Here is a 17,418-nt window from a genome sequence, read left to right as displayed (position 1 = left end):
AGTACTAAAGACAGGAATAATGAAAAACCCCAGTCACGGAAGGTTAGGCACACCAACAACTTTTCCTAATCAACTTCCCCTGAGGAGATCATGATGTGGGGAAAGAAATGTTTGTGGAGGCCAGAAGTTTTATTACAAGGCAATCTGCCATTTTTATTATGGTTACCATTTGCAATTAAAAATAAGCAGCAGTTAAGATGAACAACTGAATTCTTAATTTGAATAACCTTTTTTGAGTTGAAGGAAATATGCCAGTCAAAGCAACAGCAGAGGTAAAACCACTTATTTTACTGTGCAAATCTAGAGTTTGGACTTTAAATTGTATTAAGGCTTCAGAGGAAGCCTTAGCTTTGTTCATAGTATTGTTTTGCTCCTACAACCATGTGAGGCTCTCATTAACAGAGAGAAACACACAGAATGTTAGACACCTTCTAAAGAAAAGAAAAGTTCCATGGGTCTGTGTATTTCAAAAAAAGTTTCTGATTCAATCCATTCCAGTCTGAGGAGGTTCTTCTGGAGTAAACAGGTTCCAGGTAGGCAAAAGTCACAGGAAGAAAATAGCAGTTCAGCTGCTGTGGGATTCACAGCCCTTGAGATATCTGTGGGAATTCTGCTCCTGGAGGAGCTGCAGACTTGGGATGACAGCAGTGATGGGCAGGAGAGCACAGAGTATCTAAAATGGGTGCTGGGGGTTTGTGGAGGCTGGACTCTCTCCATCAGTCCTTTTAGCTCTATTGCTGCTGAAAGGCAATCTGGAAAGGTTGAAGCCTGTCAAACAAGACACCACACAAGGACAACATGGCACCAGGCATGGGAACCTGGCAAGGTTTGGTTATTCAGTTGAATCTAGAGAAACAAAGAATTTATCTCCTATTCCACTAAATTTTTTCTTTAATCTGTTATGGATTGAACACTAGCCAGAGATAGCAAGCCAAGAACTTCACTGTTCCCATTTCAGCACTGTAAAAACATACTCAGAAATCAGAGAGAGAGAGGATCACAGGTCTTTCCTTTCTCTGTGGTCAGCAGAGTGTTTATAAATTCTACATGTGTAGTCTCAGTGTGTATTAGTTGTTCTGTTAAGAAGAGCTTTACACATCAGCACGTTAAGCCAAAATGCTCATGATTCACACAAGCCTGTCCTGTTAATATCAGCCCTTAGCACTTTTCAGAGCTGCCCAGAGTGGAGTGCTTGAGTAAGAAGCTGGTTTGGCAAAATGGGAACCTTGTGAGTGACAGATAGGAAAGCTGACAGTCCATTTGGAGCAACTTGTTAGTCAGAAAATGGCAAATGTCTTTTTTTCCCCTACTTTTAAACAAAAACCTGATTCCCCCTCATGGTCAGTTAAAGCCTGGTGCAGAAGGTATAATCCTCTGTGACATGATTTGGAGTTGCTGGAATGTGCTTGTTTTTAAAGTTTAGCTTATTGAATTCTTCTGTGATTTCCATGATTGACTTCCCTTTGGTTTCTGGAAGGAACAGGTGGATAATCATCCCTGAAGTGAAAAGTACCACCATAAAGATGAGGAAGCAGAAGTGCTTCAATCTTTCCTGCAGGGAAGAACAAAGTGAGAAAGAAAGCAGGATTAGCATATCTTTGCTTTAGTCACTTTCTTGGCACTTTTTTTCTATTTGGGTCCCACCATGCCTTCAGTTTTGGCTTTTCCATCTTTCAGATCCTGCCCTGCATTAGTGTGTAACTCTGCACTGAGTTTGCTCTCCTCACAGAACCAAGGTCACCAACACAGCCTCAGGCTCAAAAAGTACAAACAAAAGGGAATGGGGTGGAGGAAATCGAGGGAATGTGGCTCCATTACCTGCAGCTGTAATTGGACAATTCACCTCTGAATGCAGATAGACTGCCACTGTGATATTTCTGAAAAACTCCTTGCCCAGGATTTTCTCCTGGGAAGCCGAGAAGCCTCAGAGAGGAATGGAAACAACAATTATCTGATTGCTGCTCCTGTGTTTGGCTGCTTTGGAATGTGGCTTGGACACTGTTTGCCAACAGGTGAATGTTTGATTGGTTCCATGTGAATTGTTTTTTCTTAATGGCCAATCACAGCCAGCTGTGTCAGACTCTGAGTTGGTCATGAGTTTTTATTATTCATTCTTCTTAAGCCTTCTGATCTATCCTTTCTCTTTCTTTAGTATAGTTTTAGTACAGCATTCTTTAATATCATAAAATAATAAATCAGCCTTCTGAGAACACGGAGTCAGATTCTCATCTCTCACCTCGCCCTGGGGACCCTCACAAAGACCACAACAGACCAAAGTTAAATCTGAGAAACTCGTGACCATTGTCCACCTTGGGTGCAGCCTCTGTGAGACTTTTGCAGTGCCCAAGGTGCATCCTTTGAAAGCCTTTAAGAAATACCAACTTTATTCTTTTAGCTCTGTTCCAGGTAGCCTCTCAAAGGCATCCCCCAAAGTATTTTGAATTTGATAAGGAATTCTTTCCATTGACAAATATTTCAGTCTGAATGACTATCTTGGGCAAATCAGGGCCCTTAGGTTGCAAAAGTGGACATGGGAGATGTGAAAAATGCATATTTTATGATTGGCTTTTAGGAACTATTAAAATGAATATTACATGTGCTAAGTTAGAAAGTGATGCTGTATTGATTTTCTTAAGTAGTGTGTTAAATATAGTTTAGGTTATAACATAATGTTAAAATAGAAGCTATGCTATGTAAGGTCCTTTTTTAAAGAGAGGACTGCACTGAGATAGCAGCCACAGGGCACCTCAACCTGTCAGAGAAAGAGAATTTATTGCTCTCTTATCGAGTTCTTCCCGCCTTGTTCAGCCCTGAAGAGCCTCAGGATTCAGAGGAAGGAGCTGACACTGCCCAGACAGAATCCTGTGTGTGAATGGAATTTATGGATCCTGTGTGAGGTGTATGAATGTGCAGCAGGCTGTTGCTTTTAAGGGTTAATCCTCTGTTAACGTGGGGCCTTTTTCGGGCTTATTTTGCCCAGAAAGAGGAACCTGAACTGTCTGCAACTCTTTGTTTTTATTGTCTCCTATTGTCCTAAATCCTAATTGTCCAAATTTTTATTACTCTAATTATATTGCTATTTTTATAACTACTTTATTACTATTAAACTTGTAAAGTTTTAGAAACAAGTGACTGCTGTGTGTCACGGCAGAGCAGGTGCCGAGAGCGCTGCGGGCTGAGGCGGCGCTGTCAGCGCTCACTCACCACAATGAACGGGAACGTGGTGCCGATCACAAACACCCCCAGCCAGTTCAGAACGGCGCTGATCACAAAGGCAGGGGGTCTGCAGGACAGCTTGAAAATTTCAACCCTGGTGGAAACCGTGGCACCACCTGGAAGGAAAGAAGAACAAGAATTGTTTCTTGTTTGGATTCCACGTTTGGATTGGGTGCTGCTGTTACACAGTCAGCTGATAGATGCTGCTATAATGGACTGCCGTGAGTGCCAGAATTGCACAGTGGCATTGAGCATGCTGCTCTTTGTTACAAAAGAAAACCTTTGTGGCATCTAAAAAACTGCTAGGCATCAGTTTATGAAAGTGGTAAAAGACTCAAATAAATTTTTGGGGACATCCAAGAATTAAGTAGTTGAGAAAGCCTGACACCATCTCATGAAAGAAGGTGTGTCAGGATGGAATGACAATTACTATTGATAAAATGAATTTTCAGTATGATTCTGCTAGATTACCAATGAGTGAGCTTCCCAGATTGACTTCCTGGGCATTTGAGTTATGTTTTGAAGTCACAAGATTTCAACTGTTTTGAGTTACAAAAAGAATTCAACCCTGCCATATGGGAAGGCAAATATTTTAAAAATTATTAGCCTTTATAAAATAAAATTTAATGAGTAGCAGGCAGTAAATGCTAGGAAAAAATTATTCCAAAGGAGGTCTTCTCCACTGCTGTTTGTGTGGGATAAGACATAACATTATACAACACTGAATTTAAAACAACTCTTGCTTTTCTTTTTATCTTTTTTTTCCCCCTAGCATTAAAAAAAACCAAATCTTTTACCCATCTGCTTTTGCTCTATTTTTGCTGTATTTTTCCAGTGTGCTCCTTTCCTCTTTTTAGCAAAACTCAAACCTGATGGTATTGAATTTTATGTCCAATGAATAATTGGACCCACAATGTCTAAATGACTGCAAAATTATGTTAAATGAATTTACTTATGCTAAATATTCTGCAATATAAGGCAGTATTTTCCTAACCCTATCAATAAGCTCACATGACTCAATTCCTTTCTTTCATTTTTGATTGAGAACTTACCTGGCCCAACAGCAAAGACAACTGTAAACAGGATAATGAGAGCAAGGCTGCAGTATGGCATCCAGAAGTACCAGTCCTGGGGAAAAAGCCATAACAAACTTCTGGTTAAAAACTGTTAACAGCCCTAGGTGAGGAGTGCTCCTGCTTTTCCAACACTGTCACCTCAAGAAAGAAATATGCAGTGTGTGGGAACTGAGAGCTGTGAGTGCTTTACTCTGTGGGTGGAGCAGCTCAGGTCTTTGTTAGGTGAGCAGACAGGTCTGCCAGGGCAGAGCAGCTGCAAATCTAGGGAGGCTTCCATTAAATGAAGGCTGAAGAGTTCTTTTGCACCCTGTCCTTTATTTTTGACCTCATAGTGCTTCCTCTGCTCCCTGGGGATATGAGAAGACAAATCACATCTTTCTTAATTTTTGTTAAGTTATGGATTTAAAAACTGGTACTGAAAAGCAATTTTTATGCATCTTAATCAAGGAGAAATGAGACACGATGCTTTAGGAAAAAAAGATTTCTCTCTCCTATGAGAGCTTTCATGAATGAAACAAAACCAGAAGTCTGCTGCCACCTTGCTTCCAGATCAATTTTGCAGTGTATCTACAGAGCAGCTCTGGTAACACAGGTGATTTGCTTCTGAAAAAGCTACAGCAGTGACACAGAGGTATCACTGTTTGAGAGGTGAACTGGTCTCCAGTCTGTGAACAGAGAGCACCTTCCCACAATTATCTGCAGCAAAGTTCAGTTTCAAATTAACTGATGCCAAAGGTCTGGGTTTTTGCTGTTACTTGTTAAAACCAGCATGAACAGAAAGGGCCTTTTTCCTACAACTGCCTTGTGGTCTGTGCTGGCTGGGGTTTGGTGTTTGCAGTCTGATGAAGTCAGGAACCACTCTCCCAGTGGTTTGTGTGTTCCTTGCTAAGGTCATGGGTCATGTTGGAAGGAAGGCAGGAGTACAAGAGACTACTGGCTAAGAGAGAGTTTAATCCTCATATAGACCAGCTTGATCTAAGCCTCACTTTCCTTTCTCAGTAGTGTGGTCCTGCCAGAGAGCTTTAGATCAGAAATAGAATAGACAGAGCGATCTGCTGTGAGCAGAATTTCCTTACCTGCAGGGACAGAGTCACAGTGATAGCAGCTAGCAGTGAACCCATGATCCAGTAGCCTCCTCTTAGGAGCACTTTCCTGCCCAGCCTCTCAATGATGGAGCTCTGAAGGACAGAAATCACATCAGGGTCAGTGCTGGAGAGCAAAGTGTGCCCCACTCCCCTGGTAATGGGACTTACACAGACTACAGCAGCTACGAGTTCAGAGAGTCCAATTGAGAGGGTCATGTAGGAGGCCATTTTTTCATCAAAGCCAGCTGCCTGGAGGACTTCAAAAGTATAAAAATAAATCTGGAAAAAAAAAATCAAACAATAAGAGAAGAAAATAATTCATTTCTTATCCAAACTTATATGACACTGCCCTAGATATGAGCTGCTAATCAGGGAGCATGCAGCTCAGCTCTGGAATTCTGTACTCTTTTTTGGTAGTATTCAGTCTGTCAGCAGGCAAAAATATTATAAAGCATTATATAATTAATTCATTAATGAATTTAATAAAAGATAAAATGCTGGGATAATTTGATCTCCAGCTCCTACAATGCAATTAGGTTGGCAGACTCCTGATTCAGGTGCTTTCAGAAACAGCCAGGTATATTTTGTTTTCAGTGCCCATCCGAAACCATCACTGTAGGATATTCCCAAGAAAGAAGAGTGTGGGTTATGGAGTCATGAGGGGTTAAACCAAACATCTTTTCAAGTATCTCTGCTAGTGTTTAGAAATATGCTGAGGTGATAAAGATTCCAGTTTAAGCTGTGTTAGATCCAGCTGTGCATTTCCTTTACAGATGCTGCTACAGCATGGGGTTAGAGGTAGGAGGGTCATGCAAAGCTGTGACTTCAGAAGGACCCCAGAAAAGCAGTGCTGTGAGGAGGAGCAGAGCTGCAGAAGCTGCAGAACAGGGAGCATGCTAGCTGTTAGCTTTGAGGGCAGAGTGAGCAGCCTGCCATCCCAACATCTCAGGGCGCTAGGAGCCAGGGGACAAACAGCAGCAGTTGCAGTGAGCAGTCACATAAAAATCCAGATTTGGCCAGCAGAGAATGGGCTCACTCCTAAGAGTGAGCTCTGGAGCTCTGCAATGGCTCCCAAAGGTGGCTGCTCAGTGAGCCTGACTACAGAGGCAGGGAACTCCAGCAAGGACCGAGAGCTGGCCAGAGGGATGTCACACAGCCCAGCCCAGCTCTGTGGCTGCTGCTGTCCTGGAGAAGGGCTGGCAGACAGCAAGGTTTGGGCTGAGAAGCCTGAGAAAAATGGAGGGAGCTCCTGTGAGCTGGGACATCTTGGGACTTGAAGGGGGAAATGCACTCAACTGCATTGATGCCACATAGCTGAATTGTGGCGGTCAGGGTAACTATCATGTACAGCTGCCAACGGAAAGCTGGTTCTTTCACTAGTTCCAGGACACTCAAGATCTTGGTGTTTTTCATTGTTGCTTTCTCTTTCATGATGTCATCAATCTCTGCTTGGTGTTGGCCTTCACCCCAAAGCTGCCTTATGGCTGTGAAGAAGGAGAGCGAGACCTGCCATGTTAATTCGTCTCTGTTGATTGCCTGAGGAGGTTTCTGAGCAGGGATACAAGTGTCTGGCAGCCCTGAGGAGGTTTCTGAGCAGGGATACAAGTGTCTGGCAGCCCTGAGGAGGTTTTTGAGCAGTGATACAAGTGTCTGGCAGCCTGGTGTGCCACGCTGAGGCTGTGCTGAGGGGCAGAGGTGTCTTACAGGGTGTTCCAGAGCCCTGATCCCCTCCTGCTCAGTGGGACAGAGGGGCCTGGTGGGGTGCACAGGGGCTCCCTCCCTGCCCATAGGGCCACTGTTCTGCCTTCCTCCTTCTCTCAGGGTGTGAGCAGGGTACACAGCCAATACCCAGAGCTAAGGGGTGCCCAGTGGAGCCCTGCAGTACAAACAGCTATTTTTCATTTATATTTAGCATTAATCATCAGACTGACAGTGCAGCTGGTGTCAGATGAATGTGAAAGGTTTTGTAACACAGAGCTGTAGAGGGAAGTAGTTTTGTGCTCTATGTGGGGACTACAACAATAATGGACTCAGTAGGTGTTCACAGAGCCACGTGGGAAATGAGCAGGGAGAAACTTTGTTCTATTTATTTCTTTTGATATGGGGAAAGCAAACATCACAAAAGGATTCTAAGTCAAGTGAGGAACAGGAACCTGAAGCCCTCAGTTACCTTTTTTGCAGCCTTCCTGGTCTCCTTTCTGCATGAGGAGATAGGGTGGGGACTCTGGGAAGAAGGGGAGTGTGACCAGCTGGACCAGTGCTGGGAGGCCACAGGAGGCCATCAGCAGGGGCCACAGTGTCTGGCTGCCCAGCAGCTCCCTGGCAGGGAGAAAATGTGTGTTAGAGTTCATGGCATCAGCTTTGAGGAGAGAAAGGAAGGCATGGGAAAGCAGAGGGAGGAGCAAAAGGTGGAAGGGATCCAGAAATGAATTGTGTGGGTAATCAATTGCATTATACCTTTGTCCTGAAATTTGCCCTATGGCTTTTCCCAATGTCCAAAAGAAGGAGGAAGTAGAGTTTGCAAATCCACGGAGCTTCCTAGGGGAAATTTCTCCAACATATTGGTGATGGAGGGGAACACAAAGACCTTGAGGTGAAGAGGGAATTATGGGAGAGAAGAAAACAGACATAACCATTGGAAATCCAGTTATATCCACTGGATGTAAATAATTGAGTATGACAGAACACAGCTGATTCTGCCACATAACTCACATCTGAGACTTTCAGTACTAGATTTTTTTTAACTCTTTCTACAAAAGTGTTGGTCCTCTTTGCAGAGTGCAGTTCCCTGATCTTAAGAAAAGTACAATTTTCCCTTTGAAATGTAGGTGTAGCCTCATCATAAGCTCTCCTGTGAGCCTTAGCATGTTTTAAAGAACACAGGGTATGCAAGTGCTGAATAATTAAACATTTTTTAGCAGTATTTAATATGCTTGTAGTTAACCCACATAATCTCAACCTTTTCTGACATAATGCTTTTGAAGAGCTGTATGGTAGGCTCATGGCAAATTATCACATATAGTGCTAGAGTCAATGTTGATTTGTATGTGGTTTAGGTGGAGACATGAGTATTTTTCTACTATCCAGCAAGAATTTTTATGATTTCAGGCAGAGTTGATGTTTCCAGTTATATTTATTAACTCAGACATGCTAAATACTAGTCTGGGAATAGAAGCTTTTTCCTGATATGGTGGTCACAGCCCCTTTTATCTGTTTCAAATACAACATGTTCTTCTCTTGGCTGTATGTGATGGCAAAGCAATCTCTGATTGCAGTCTCTTTAACAAAAATCAGGTTTTTGAATGGGGCATGATGTAGGTTCTAGAACAGAGCAAGGACACTGTTGGTAAGCTGTTCTCAAATTACAACCACAGCTCTTACACGCATCTCTTTGTCAGAGAAGCAATATACAAAATCTGGTTATTTGAAAAATAGGCATTAACTTTTAAGTTACCTCTTTAATAAGTGCAAAGTGTCATCCCTGTGAATATGCAAACAATAGAAAGGCAAGTTTTGTGCAGGGAAAAATACAAAAAACTACTGATAACAGCACAGGATGTTTTTACTGCCTGTAGTTTACTTCCCAGGAGTGATTTTGCTTTATTAAGCCCAGATCTTTGCACTAACCTCAAGGACTTACTACTTGGAATACTCCTCCTTGTGAAAATACTAGCTTTAAACTGTATAATTTCAGTACTTCTAGCTGAATTTAAGAAAATATTATACATGTTTTTCCTTCAGAAAATCCCTTGTTTCATGAAGTATCAAAATATTTCTGACATCTCTGAATATTCATACACTTGGCAAAGCTGAATTTCATTTGGCATCAGTGAAATTGGTAATAATTATGCCTCTTTATTGCAGAGCATTTTAGAAAATCTTCTTACAAAAGATCACTGACTTCAACATTTTGTTTTCTTAGTGGAGGCTTATAATTTACTTTGAAAAAGATGTCAAATTTTGTGAGATTCAGCTGACCTGTGGGAGAAGTCACTCACCTGCACTTAGTCCACACATGAAGCGTCCAATTAGAATCATCTCAAAGGACTGGGATATTTTACTGCAGCCCATGACAGATGCTGCCACTATCATCAGCACATTGTTGCACAAGAGACATTTCTTTCTGTAAGAGCAAGAAAAATGAAAAGATTTTTTTGTGGCACTTCATGCCATGCAGGAAGTCTTGTCTGAAGTTGTCTTGATGGTTTTTTGAAATGACACATTTGTGGTCCAGACAAAATAAGCACTGGGTACTTTGGACTCATGGTGTGCCTTGGGAACACTTCTGGGGTGTGTAGCACAGAAAACTCTGAAAGCTTTTCTGCACTTGGACATCCACTGGGAAACACAATTTTGCAGCACCAAGAGGAATCTCGGTGCTTCTGTGTTTGAGTAGCACTTTGCAGAACCCATTCTGACTTCAGCCAGGAGCTGCCTTTCCCCATTGCTGAGATTACCCCAGCCTGAGGAGCTGTGCCTGGTGTGACAGGCTGGCAGCACAGCCCATGGCACAGGAAGCAGGAGAATCAGCTGCCACCACAGCTAAGCTGGCAGTGCTGCAGCCATCCCTGAGTCTAAAAGTCTGTCTCATTTATAACCCTAACTATCATTTCCTAAAGCTAAGAGTCAAGTGACACATTGTCTTTGAACATACATACTTGCCAAATTTGACAGTGAGGTATCTGCTTCCTGAGGAACCCAAGAGACCTCCTATGCCAAAGATGGACACAGTGATGGACCACAGGAACAGGAGGTGATCCTGCTGGATGGGATGGCCATAGCGCTCCAGCCAAGTCTCATTGATGAAAGCCTTAACGTGCTGAGACAGAAAAATCCAATCATTAACAGTGCCTGTGACAGCAGTGCAGGTGCTTTATCATATTTACAAAATGATTTTGTCACTTCAGCTGAAGTTACAATTTCACACAGGTTTAAAAGCGTGTATTAGCTATCAGACATAGTATAATAGAGTGTGCTATGCTCATTCTGCCATTAAAGTTCAATCTTTGGGACTTTTATCCTTGAAATCTGAGGAAGCAAGGCATGGACTGGTACTAAAGAATAGTGTGAACAGTACTACAAGTCCTGCACATGAGTTATGGGTTTTCTCTCACATATTTGCCAAGAATGCCACCTTACTCTGTGCCTGTTCAATGCAATTCCTAAATACTTTTTCACTCAGAAGTTAGTTCTCTGAAGCCAGAAAATAATGCTTTTCCACTAAGGTGATGTCTACAAAATAATGATGTCTTCCCTCTAGACTTCAGTGCCCTTAATGGAAGTTTTTCCTGTGATCAGTGCAGAGAAGCAGATTTTTCCTAGAGCGTGGCTCACTTGTTCTATTCTTCTGTGAGGATGGATAACTATAAAAACATCAACTGAAACCACTGAGGAAGGCACATGTGCTGTAAGATTTTAGGGGAGACAGATGCCACCCTAGTTAGTGTGTGGCTCCTGAGGAACACTTCTATTAACAACTTGCAGATCTCTCTTTTCTTCTGTTTGCAACACTTGGACGTGCCCTGCTCCTCATGACAGCATAGCATAGCAAATGGGAAATGAGAGGAGAATACTGGGATCAAACCCTTTCTGAATGCCAGAGCAGCAGCCTCAGGCAGCAGTGGAGACCCAGTGCTCTCATTAAGCACAGTGCCAGGTGCATCTTTGCCTACCTGAGACATGTAGGTGATGGTAGAAATTTGAAAGCCAATTTGGAATGTGCCACCAATGCCCAGGACAGTGATCATTCGAAAGAGCCCCTGGTACTGAACCTGCAGAAGTAGAACAAAATCTTCTTAAGGTTGTCCCCACATCAGGCTGTTCTCAAAATCTTTCATTCCCCAGAAACATCTCATTTGTTCCAGGGATTTTCAGGTAGCAATGTTCCCTCTGCTTGCCCTGGTGTGGGATGTACATCCTCCTGTGATTTCCCTACATCCAACTCAAGAAAGTGCAGCTTCCACAAACATCCTTGTCAAGGCACCATGGCTTCTAGATCCAGTCCTGTTCCCTGCCTCTCAAAACCTCTGCTGCCATGTCTTGCACTAAATAATTAAATGTATTTTAAAATGCACTTTTTTTTTAACCAGGTTAGCAAAGCAAATTATGTTTCTAGATAAGCAAATATTTTCCAGTTCAGGAAAACATTTAAGACACATTAATATATTGATAAAAATATGGTAAAGATGGATGGCAGAGCATATGAAGTGCTGTAATACCTCAAAATAGTGGGCAGAACCACTTCCAAGATGCTTGTGGTAAACAAGAGCCTTGTTCTTACCAAGACACCAGTTTTGTTTTCTTTGAAGCCCCAGCAGCACACAAAAATGTCCCAGATGTAAACACCCCACCAAGCACTTACCAGGTTTGAAAGGAAACCAGTCATCTCTGCCTGAGGGCTGGCTGTCCAGCTTGTGGTGTGTCTTTGTCATCACAGGCTTGTGTCTCTCTGTCTCCTGCCTGCTGCTACAGCACTGGGCATTTCAGGGCTTCAGGGATCAGAGTTAAATTTTTACTGTTTCATCTTCACTCACTTATATTTACTTCAACTGGCCAAAGTTAACACTGCCAGATTAAGTATTTCAGGAAATAATTACATCTAGTCCAGTCTCCAGGGGGAAAGTTTCAAAGCAGAGAAAATTAGCATCTGGGGAGCAGTGAGGGCTTTGGGAAGGGAAACAAGAAGAGTTCAGGCAAAACAATCCAAACAGTTTTCCAGGAACAGTGAAATGCTTTCCTTCTATGGTATAGACTGGTGTGTGTATTTGCCATAGTCTGCAGAAAACAAAAAGCAGCTGGTACAAGGTTTAGCTGCTGTTATTTATTAATAAGTAAAGTATGTAATTCTTTGATAAAGTAAATATGATCATTAGAAGGCAAATAGGCAAATTACAGAGCCTAATTTTTCTGTTCTGGCCTTACAAATCAGTTAGACTGTGCTGAAGAGGGGTATTTGTTGTCTGGTGGTTGTGGGGATGTTTGCTGACCAGGTGTGGTGAAAAAGCAGTAAGAGAAAAGATAAATATGCTCTAACAAATTGGGATGGGACCACCAGGATCTCCCTCCCTCAGGTTCCAGCTTTGACACAGAATGGCTCCAAAATCAGTGTTGCAGGCAGTGAAAAGTCACCTTTGATTCCCAGAGGCTCCTTCCTTGTGAAGTAAAGCTCCAAGTGCAGCTCTGTGCAGCTTCCACTGGAGCCAGCACTGGGAAAAAGAGCTTGGTTTGTCTGGGGCTTTCCTGTGTGGGTGATGCTCTGTGCCCTTCTTGCCTTCAAAGCCTTTGCTCATTCTCCTCATGCCAGGGCACTGTCCTGGGGGGGGCAAATGGGGCACTGGGATTATACTGAGGGCCTCAGTACATGCTCAAGCTCACCCTCAGGACTTGGAAAGTCAGTTTATAAAACACAGAATGTAATTATTTACTGAGGGGTTCACTGCAAATCCTGTGAGTCTAAATAAATGAGAGAAAAGTGCATGTTAATAATAAAACCTTGGTAACTTGTGTAACTCCATCTATTGTCTGTACAACTGCATAGCAAATGCTGTTTATCTTGGCTGGCAGCAGTGTTTAGAATGATTTGGCATTTTTTGTATTTTCTCTTGAACACTGACATTGTAATTACCTGCATGTCTCTTGGCTATTGTTTCAAAATGTCAGTGTTTCCTTTTTATGATGTATTTTTTCTCAAGTTGCAGTGAGGTGTAGGGAGGCTATGTCATAAGGATTCACCCCTTGAAAATTATTACTGAGGATCTCAAATAGCAGCAAATCCCACCAGCTCACAGTGAAATGTCTCTTACATTTTGAGGGATTTCTGGTGATTCTGAGCCATGGTGCTATTTCACCTTATTAGCAATTTTAGGAGAATTTCATTCTAGGAGATTACTTCTTGGATTTTTGTGCAATCAATGAAATTGACCATTTCTGTTGGAAATGTCACCTATATTCTTGAAAAAGCTGCTCCACTGGAAGTTGTGCAGGATTTAATGTTTCAAGAATAATTATTGAATTAAGAAGATCTTGTAATTATTTTTTTAATAGAGAACTGTAAGAAATGCTTGCTGTGAAATGGACAAACACAGGAACCCCACCTCCATGAAGTGTGTCAAAGAGTTTTGTGTAAAGAGCTGAAACTGAGGCTTGGTTCTAAGCCAGCTTGAGCCACACTGGACTCATTGTGGATGACTGAAGCCATCTGCAGTTTAATTTCAAGAAGAAGAAAACTCAGTGGTTTCTTTTAGATTTGATTTGGGTTTCTTACAAACCAAAACTCAAAACAAAATTCTGAATAACAAAATCTTGTGGACTGGACCTAAAGAAGACGTTTGGGTACAAAACACTTTCTAAGTGAAATCTAGAAGTTTAACATAGCACATATTTTATGTTACAATGACTCGTTGATTGTTGACTGCTCTCACATTTTCAAGAGTGACTCTCATTTGTGAAGATTCCATTTGTGTCTGTGAAAAAATATTGGTATATTTTCCCATAATAGAAAACAATAATTTGCCTTTGTTTTGCAGTCTGCAAGCATCAAGGTCTTTTATGACCTAATATATGGTCTTTCTACTGACCAGTTGGTGTAGGTGGTACTTCCTCAAGAGAAGTATTTCCTGTAAAGGAATGAGATCTCCTAAAATCTAATATGCCAATTCAATAAAAAAGTTTTCCTTTGTCTCTGGAATGAAGAGGAAGATGAAAATGTTGAGCTGATGAGGATCTCAGCAAAGATAAGGAAGAAGAAAGCAATGATGTTTTCCTGGAAATAAATCAGAGAAAGAAAATTTTATTTTATTTTTTTGCTCCTCCTTCTACAGCATTTTGAACATGATGACAAAATGGTGACAATGAAGACAGAGTTTAACTTCATGAAATCCAGTTTTTTTGGTTACTGTGATTTGATACACTCCAGTCTTTAGGTGTGAAACAGCAATTGAAATAAAATAGTTAAAATATTCTTCTCTCTTTAAGGCAAGATAGGGAGGGTGAGTAGTCAAAATAATTGGAGATGTCTCTTGCAGATGTATGAGAGAAAGGCCTTGGGACAGGATTAAAACCACTCACAAACATTAATATTGGCAGGTTAATCATCAGTCCTCTGGTTTATCAGTAACTGCAAGAGATGCAGCAATGGTGAGAGAGCCCTTGGGAGAGCAGGGCTCCTGAGGTCTGGCACTTTGGCTTGGTGTGGTGTGGGGGGAGATGGAGAGGCCATGGAGCAGAGGAGGAGCCCAGCAAAGCAACCTGGCTTCTTGCAGGAGACACTGGAGCTGTATCAGAGGCAGCCACTTCACAAGGAGGGACAGAGGGATGCAAGGCAGCTTTTTAAACCAGCCTTGGTGCTGTGTGGCAGGGATGAGCAGTCCCTCTGCACTGCTCCAGCTTGCTTCTGCTGAGAGCAGCTCCTGCAAAAGGACCAGCAAAGAGGGAAATCAGAGAGAAGGAACTGAGACATGAAAGTGGAAGTTACTGCAGAGGAACACACCCCTGATCTGGTACAGTGCCACTAGTGAGCACTCATCCCAAGGGGTGTTTTTCCATCTGTCTGTTGAGTTAACAACTCTGTGGCTTTAATGTCTGCTCAGCACAGTGAGAGGTACTGCCACCTGCAATTGCATTTCCCTCTGGAACCTGGGCAGACCAGGAAAGAACAGCATGGAAGAGAAATGTTACATTTGTAATCCATTTGGCCTCATCTCTCACAGGAGACACAGGAATTAGAAATTCCCCTGGATAACACTGCTAGGGGAGCTGCAAGCTGCACTGTCAGAGAGGGCATAGGGGAGAGGGCATGGCAGCAACATCTGTTGGGTGCAGACACTGCCGTGTTTGTTACCTCAGCAGCCTGCTCAGAGGCTGCCATAGGCAAGCTCTCTTCCTGGGAATGAAAAGTCAATGAAAAAAATTGCAATTTGATTTGGGAAGCATCCTTTATGACCCCACCACCAATGGCTCCTGAAGATGCTGTATCTGCTTTTATCATGGAGGAGGATTTGTTCATAGAGGTTTGAAAGGGACTTGTGAGGGATCCACCAGGTCCCAACACAAAGGACATTACAGGCAACCAATGGTACTGAACATGCAAGGAGCAGTTCAAGCTCATCACAGAAGAAGCTGTGATATGGTAGCCCCAGCTTTTCTAGGATATTGGCTTGTTGTTGATGTTTAAATCATCTCAGCAGAACATGCAAAGCATAAATGCAAAAAAAGATCAGCCAGATAAAGGTTCTGGATTTTCAGTTTTGCTTCTATTCTTCGCATTAACTAACTAAACCACTCATAAAACCATTCTTTTCAAATGTACCATTTCATAACATTATCAGGCTACCAGCTAGGAGAGTAGCCTGATAGAATCACACTTGGACACAGAAGCAAGAAGGTAAAAATGGTACAGAAGTACCTCACCATCTAAGAAGTACAGGAATTTAATTTCTATTTTTTAAAATTAGTTTTTCTAACCAGCTGGAACTTCCTTCAAAGTTTCCATGATGATTTAGTCCAGAACATTAAGTCTATATATTTTGATTTTTAAATTTTATATTTTAAATGTTAGCTCTAATTTTAAAGTATTATCCCCTGCCTACAATACTTTTTTGAAAAAAGTTTGCTATGTAATGCATTATGTTTAGGAATGGCAATTGCAACAAGCAACCTCTCAGTTCTTCTGAAAGTTAATGCTCACAGCTGGTGCTGCAGTACTCACCACTTCTGGAGGAGCTCGTCCATCTACATCAGAAGTGTGGCTGATCCCAGGCACACAGAGCTCTGTCAGACTGAGGAAATGTTTTCTCCCATGCCTCTTCTGCACCTTCAGCTTAAATAACCATCCTGCTCTGAGGCTGAGGTTAATGTTTACTTCGTATGATTTCTGTTGATTTATGTTTTTGTAGCAATTGGACAATGCTTAAAATGGGTGGATTAAATATTTCAGTCCCTCAACAGGAGAGGGCCCTCTGAATGGAAACATTCACTATCATGAGTGCTCTGTTTTCATACAGGGACTGAATCTAAAATCTAAATTGTGTTTCAATTGCTGGAACACACACTGGCACTTTAATATCAGAGCTTCTTCTGTGGTTGTTCCTTGAGAACCAAGCAATTTGAAATTTTTTAATAGAAAACTTCCTAAAACTCAACACTAATTCAGACCTCAGCACAACGATAATAAGAATGGGTAAACTACAGAAAGGAAGGATTATGGTCACACTTATGACATGAAATACCATTTGTAATCATGGCAGAAAAAGGAAAAATAATTGATCATCCTATACAAAGGTAGAAGAGTTTGGGGAAGGGAGTGATTGGGCACTGTAGTGACCAGCAGGACTGGCAGCCCTTGAGCAGCAGAGTGCAGGGGGGCTGAGGAGCACAGCACTGAAATGTAGGACTGTGTGTGGTGTGCAGCAGCAAAGTGCAGGCTGTCCTAGAGCAGCTCACAGACAGCAGACACTGGCCATCAGAACTTTAACTTTTCATAAAATGGGCTGAATTTTCAAGCTATCTACTCTCTCAAAATCTTACTCTCTGTCTCTCTCCAGGGTTCTTTTCTTCCAGCTCTCAGCACTGTGTGTGTATTTGTTAACCCTTGTGCCATCCTTGAGGCACCAGAATATATTACAAGAACTTCCTCCTGGTTTTGCTACAGCTGATCTGCATGGAGAGTGCAGCCAGGCTGCTCCAGAGGAAACAAGTGAGAGTTCTGTACCAAATGCCTGGGGATCAGGGATCCCTGACAGCCACAGAGACAATCAGGACGTGCAGGTCCTTGATGGCAGCTCAAGGAAATAGGTGTTATTCTACCTGGCATTTGTATTCTACCTGGCATTTGTTCATGTGCAGAGTTCACAATCAACTCTAAATCCTTTACAGTGTGATAACATAAAGAAATGACATGAAAATTGTTTGCAAGAACTATGGCTATGTTTAATCCCATCTTCATCCTGCTCTTAATCCTGAGCAGAACTTTTTTATCAAGTAAGAAACATAGACACAAATCTTGCTGCTTTAAAATGATAGCAATGGAGAAAAACTTGAAATAC

The 17,418-nt window shown here is 42.1% G+C and overlaps 1 protein-coding gene across 1 annotated transcript; it reads right to left on the bottom strand.

Annotated features, from left to right (window-relative positions):
* Positions 1 to 1,345: 1,345 nt before the first annotated feature.
* Positions 1,346 to 11,762, bottom strand: LOC311160325 (solute carrier family 2, facilitated glucose transporter member 11-like; the record flags this gene model as incomplete). The annotated part of the gene is made up of 12 exons (XM_084217006.1): positions 1,346 to 1,552; positions 3,205 to 3,332; positions 4,269 to 4,344; positions 5,369 to 5,470; positions 5,546 to 5,656; positions 6,674 to 6,861; positions 7,548 to 7,696; positions 7,835 to 7,964; positions 9,376 to 9,500; positions 10,036 to 10,196; positions 11,050 to 11,148; positions 11,739 to 11,762. 12 exons carry the CDS (start codon positions 11,760 to 11,762, stop codon positions 1,346 to 1,348), a joined length of 1,500 nt encoding a protein of 499 aa, XP_084073132.1.
* Positions 11,763 to 17,418: the final 5,656 nt, after the last annotated feature.

The sequence above is a fragment of the Fringilla coelebs genome, assembly GCF_963513975.1.
Source record: "Fringilla coelebs genome assembly, chromosome: 17".
NCBI lineage: Eukaryota > Metazoa > Chordata > Aves > Passeriformes > Fringillidae > Fringilla > Fringilla coelebs.
The sequence above is the reverse complement of the archived record's forward strand: the minus strand, read 5'-3'. Positions and strand labels throughout refer to the sequence as shown.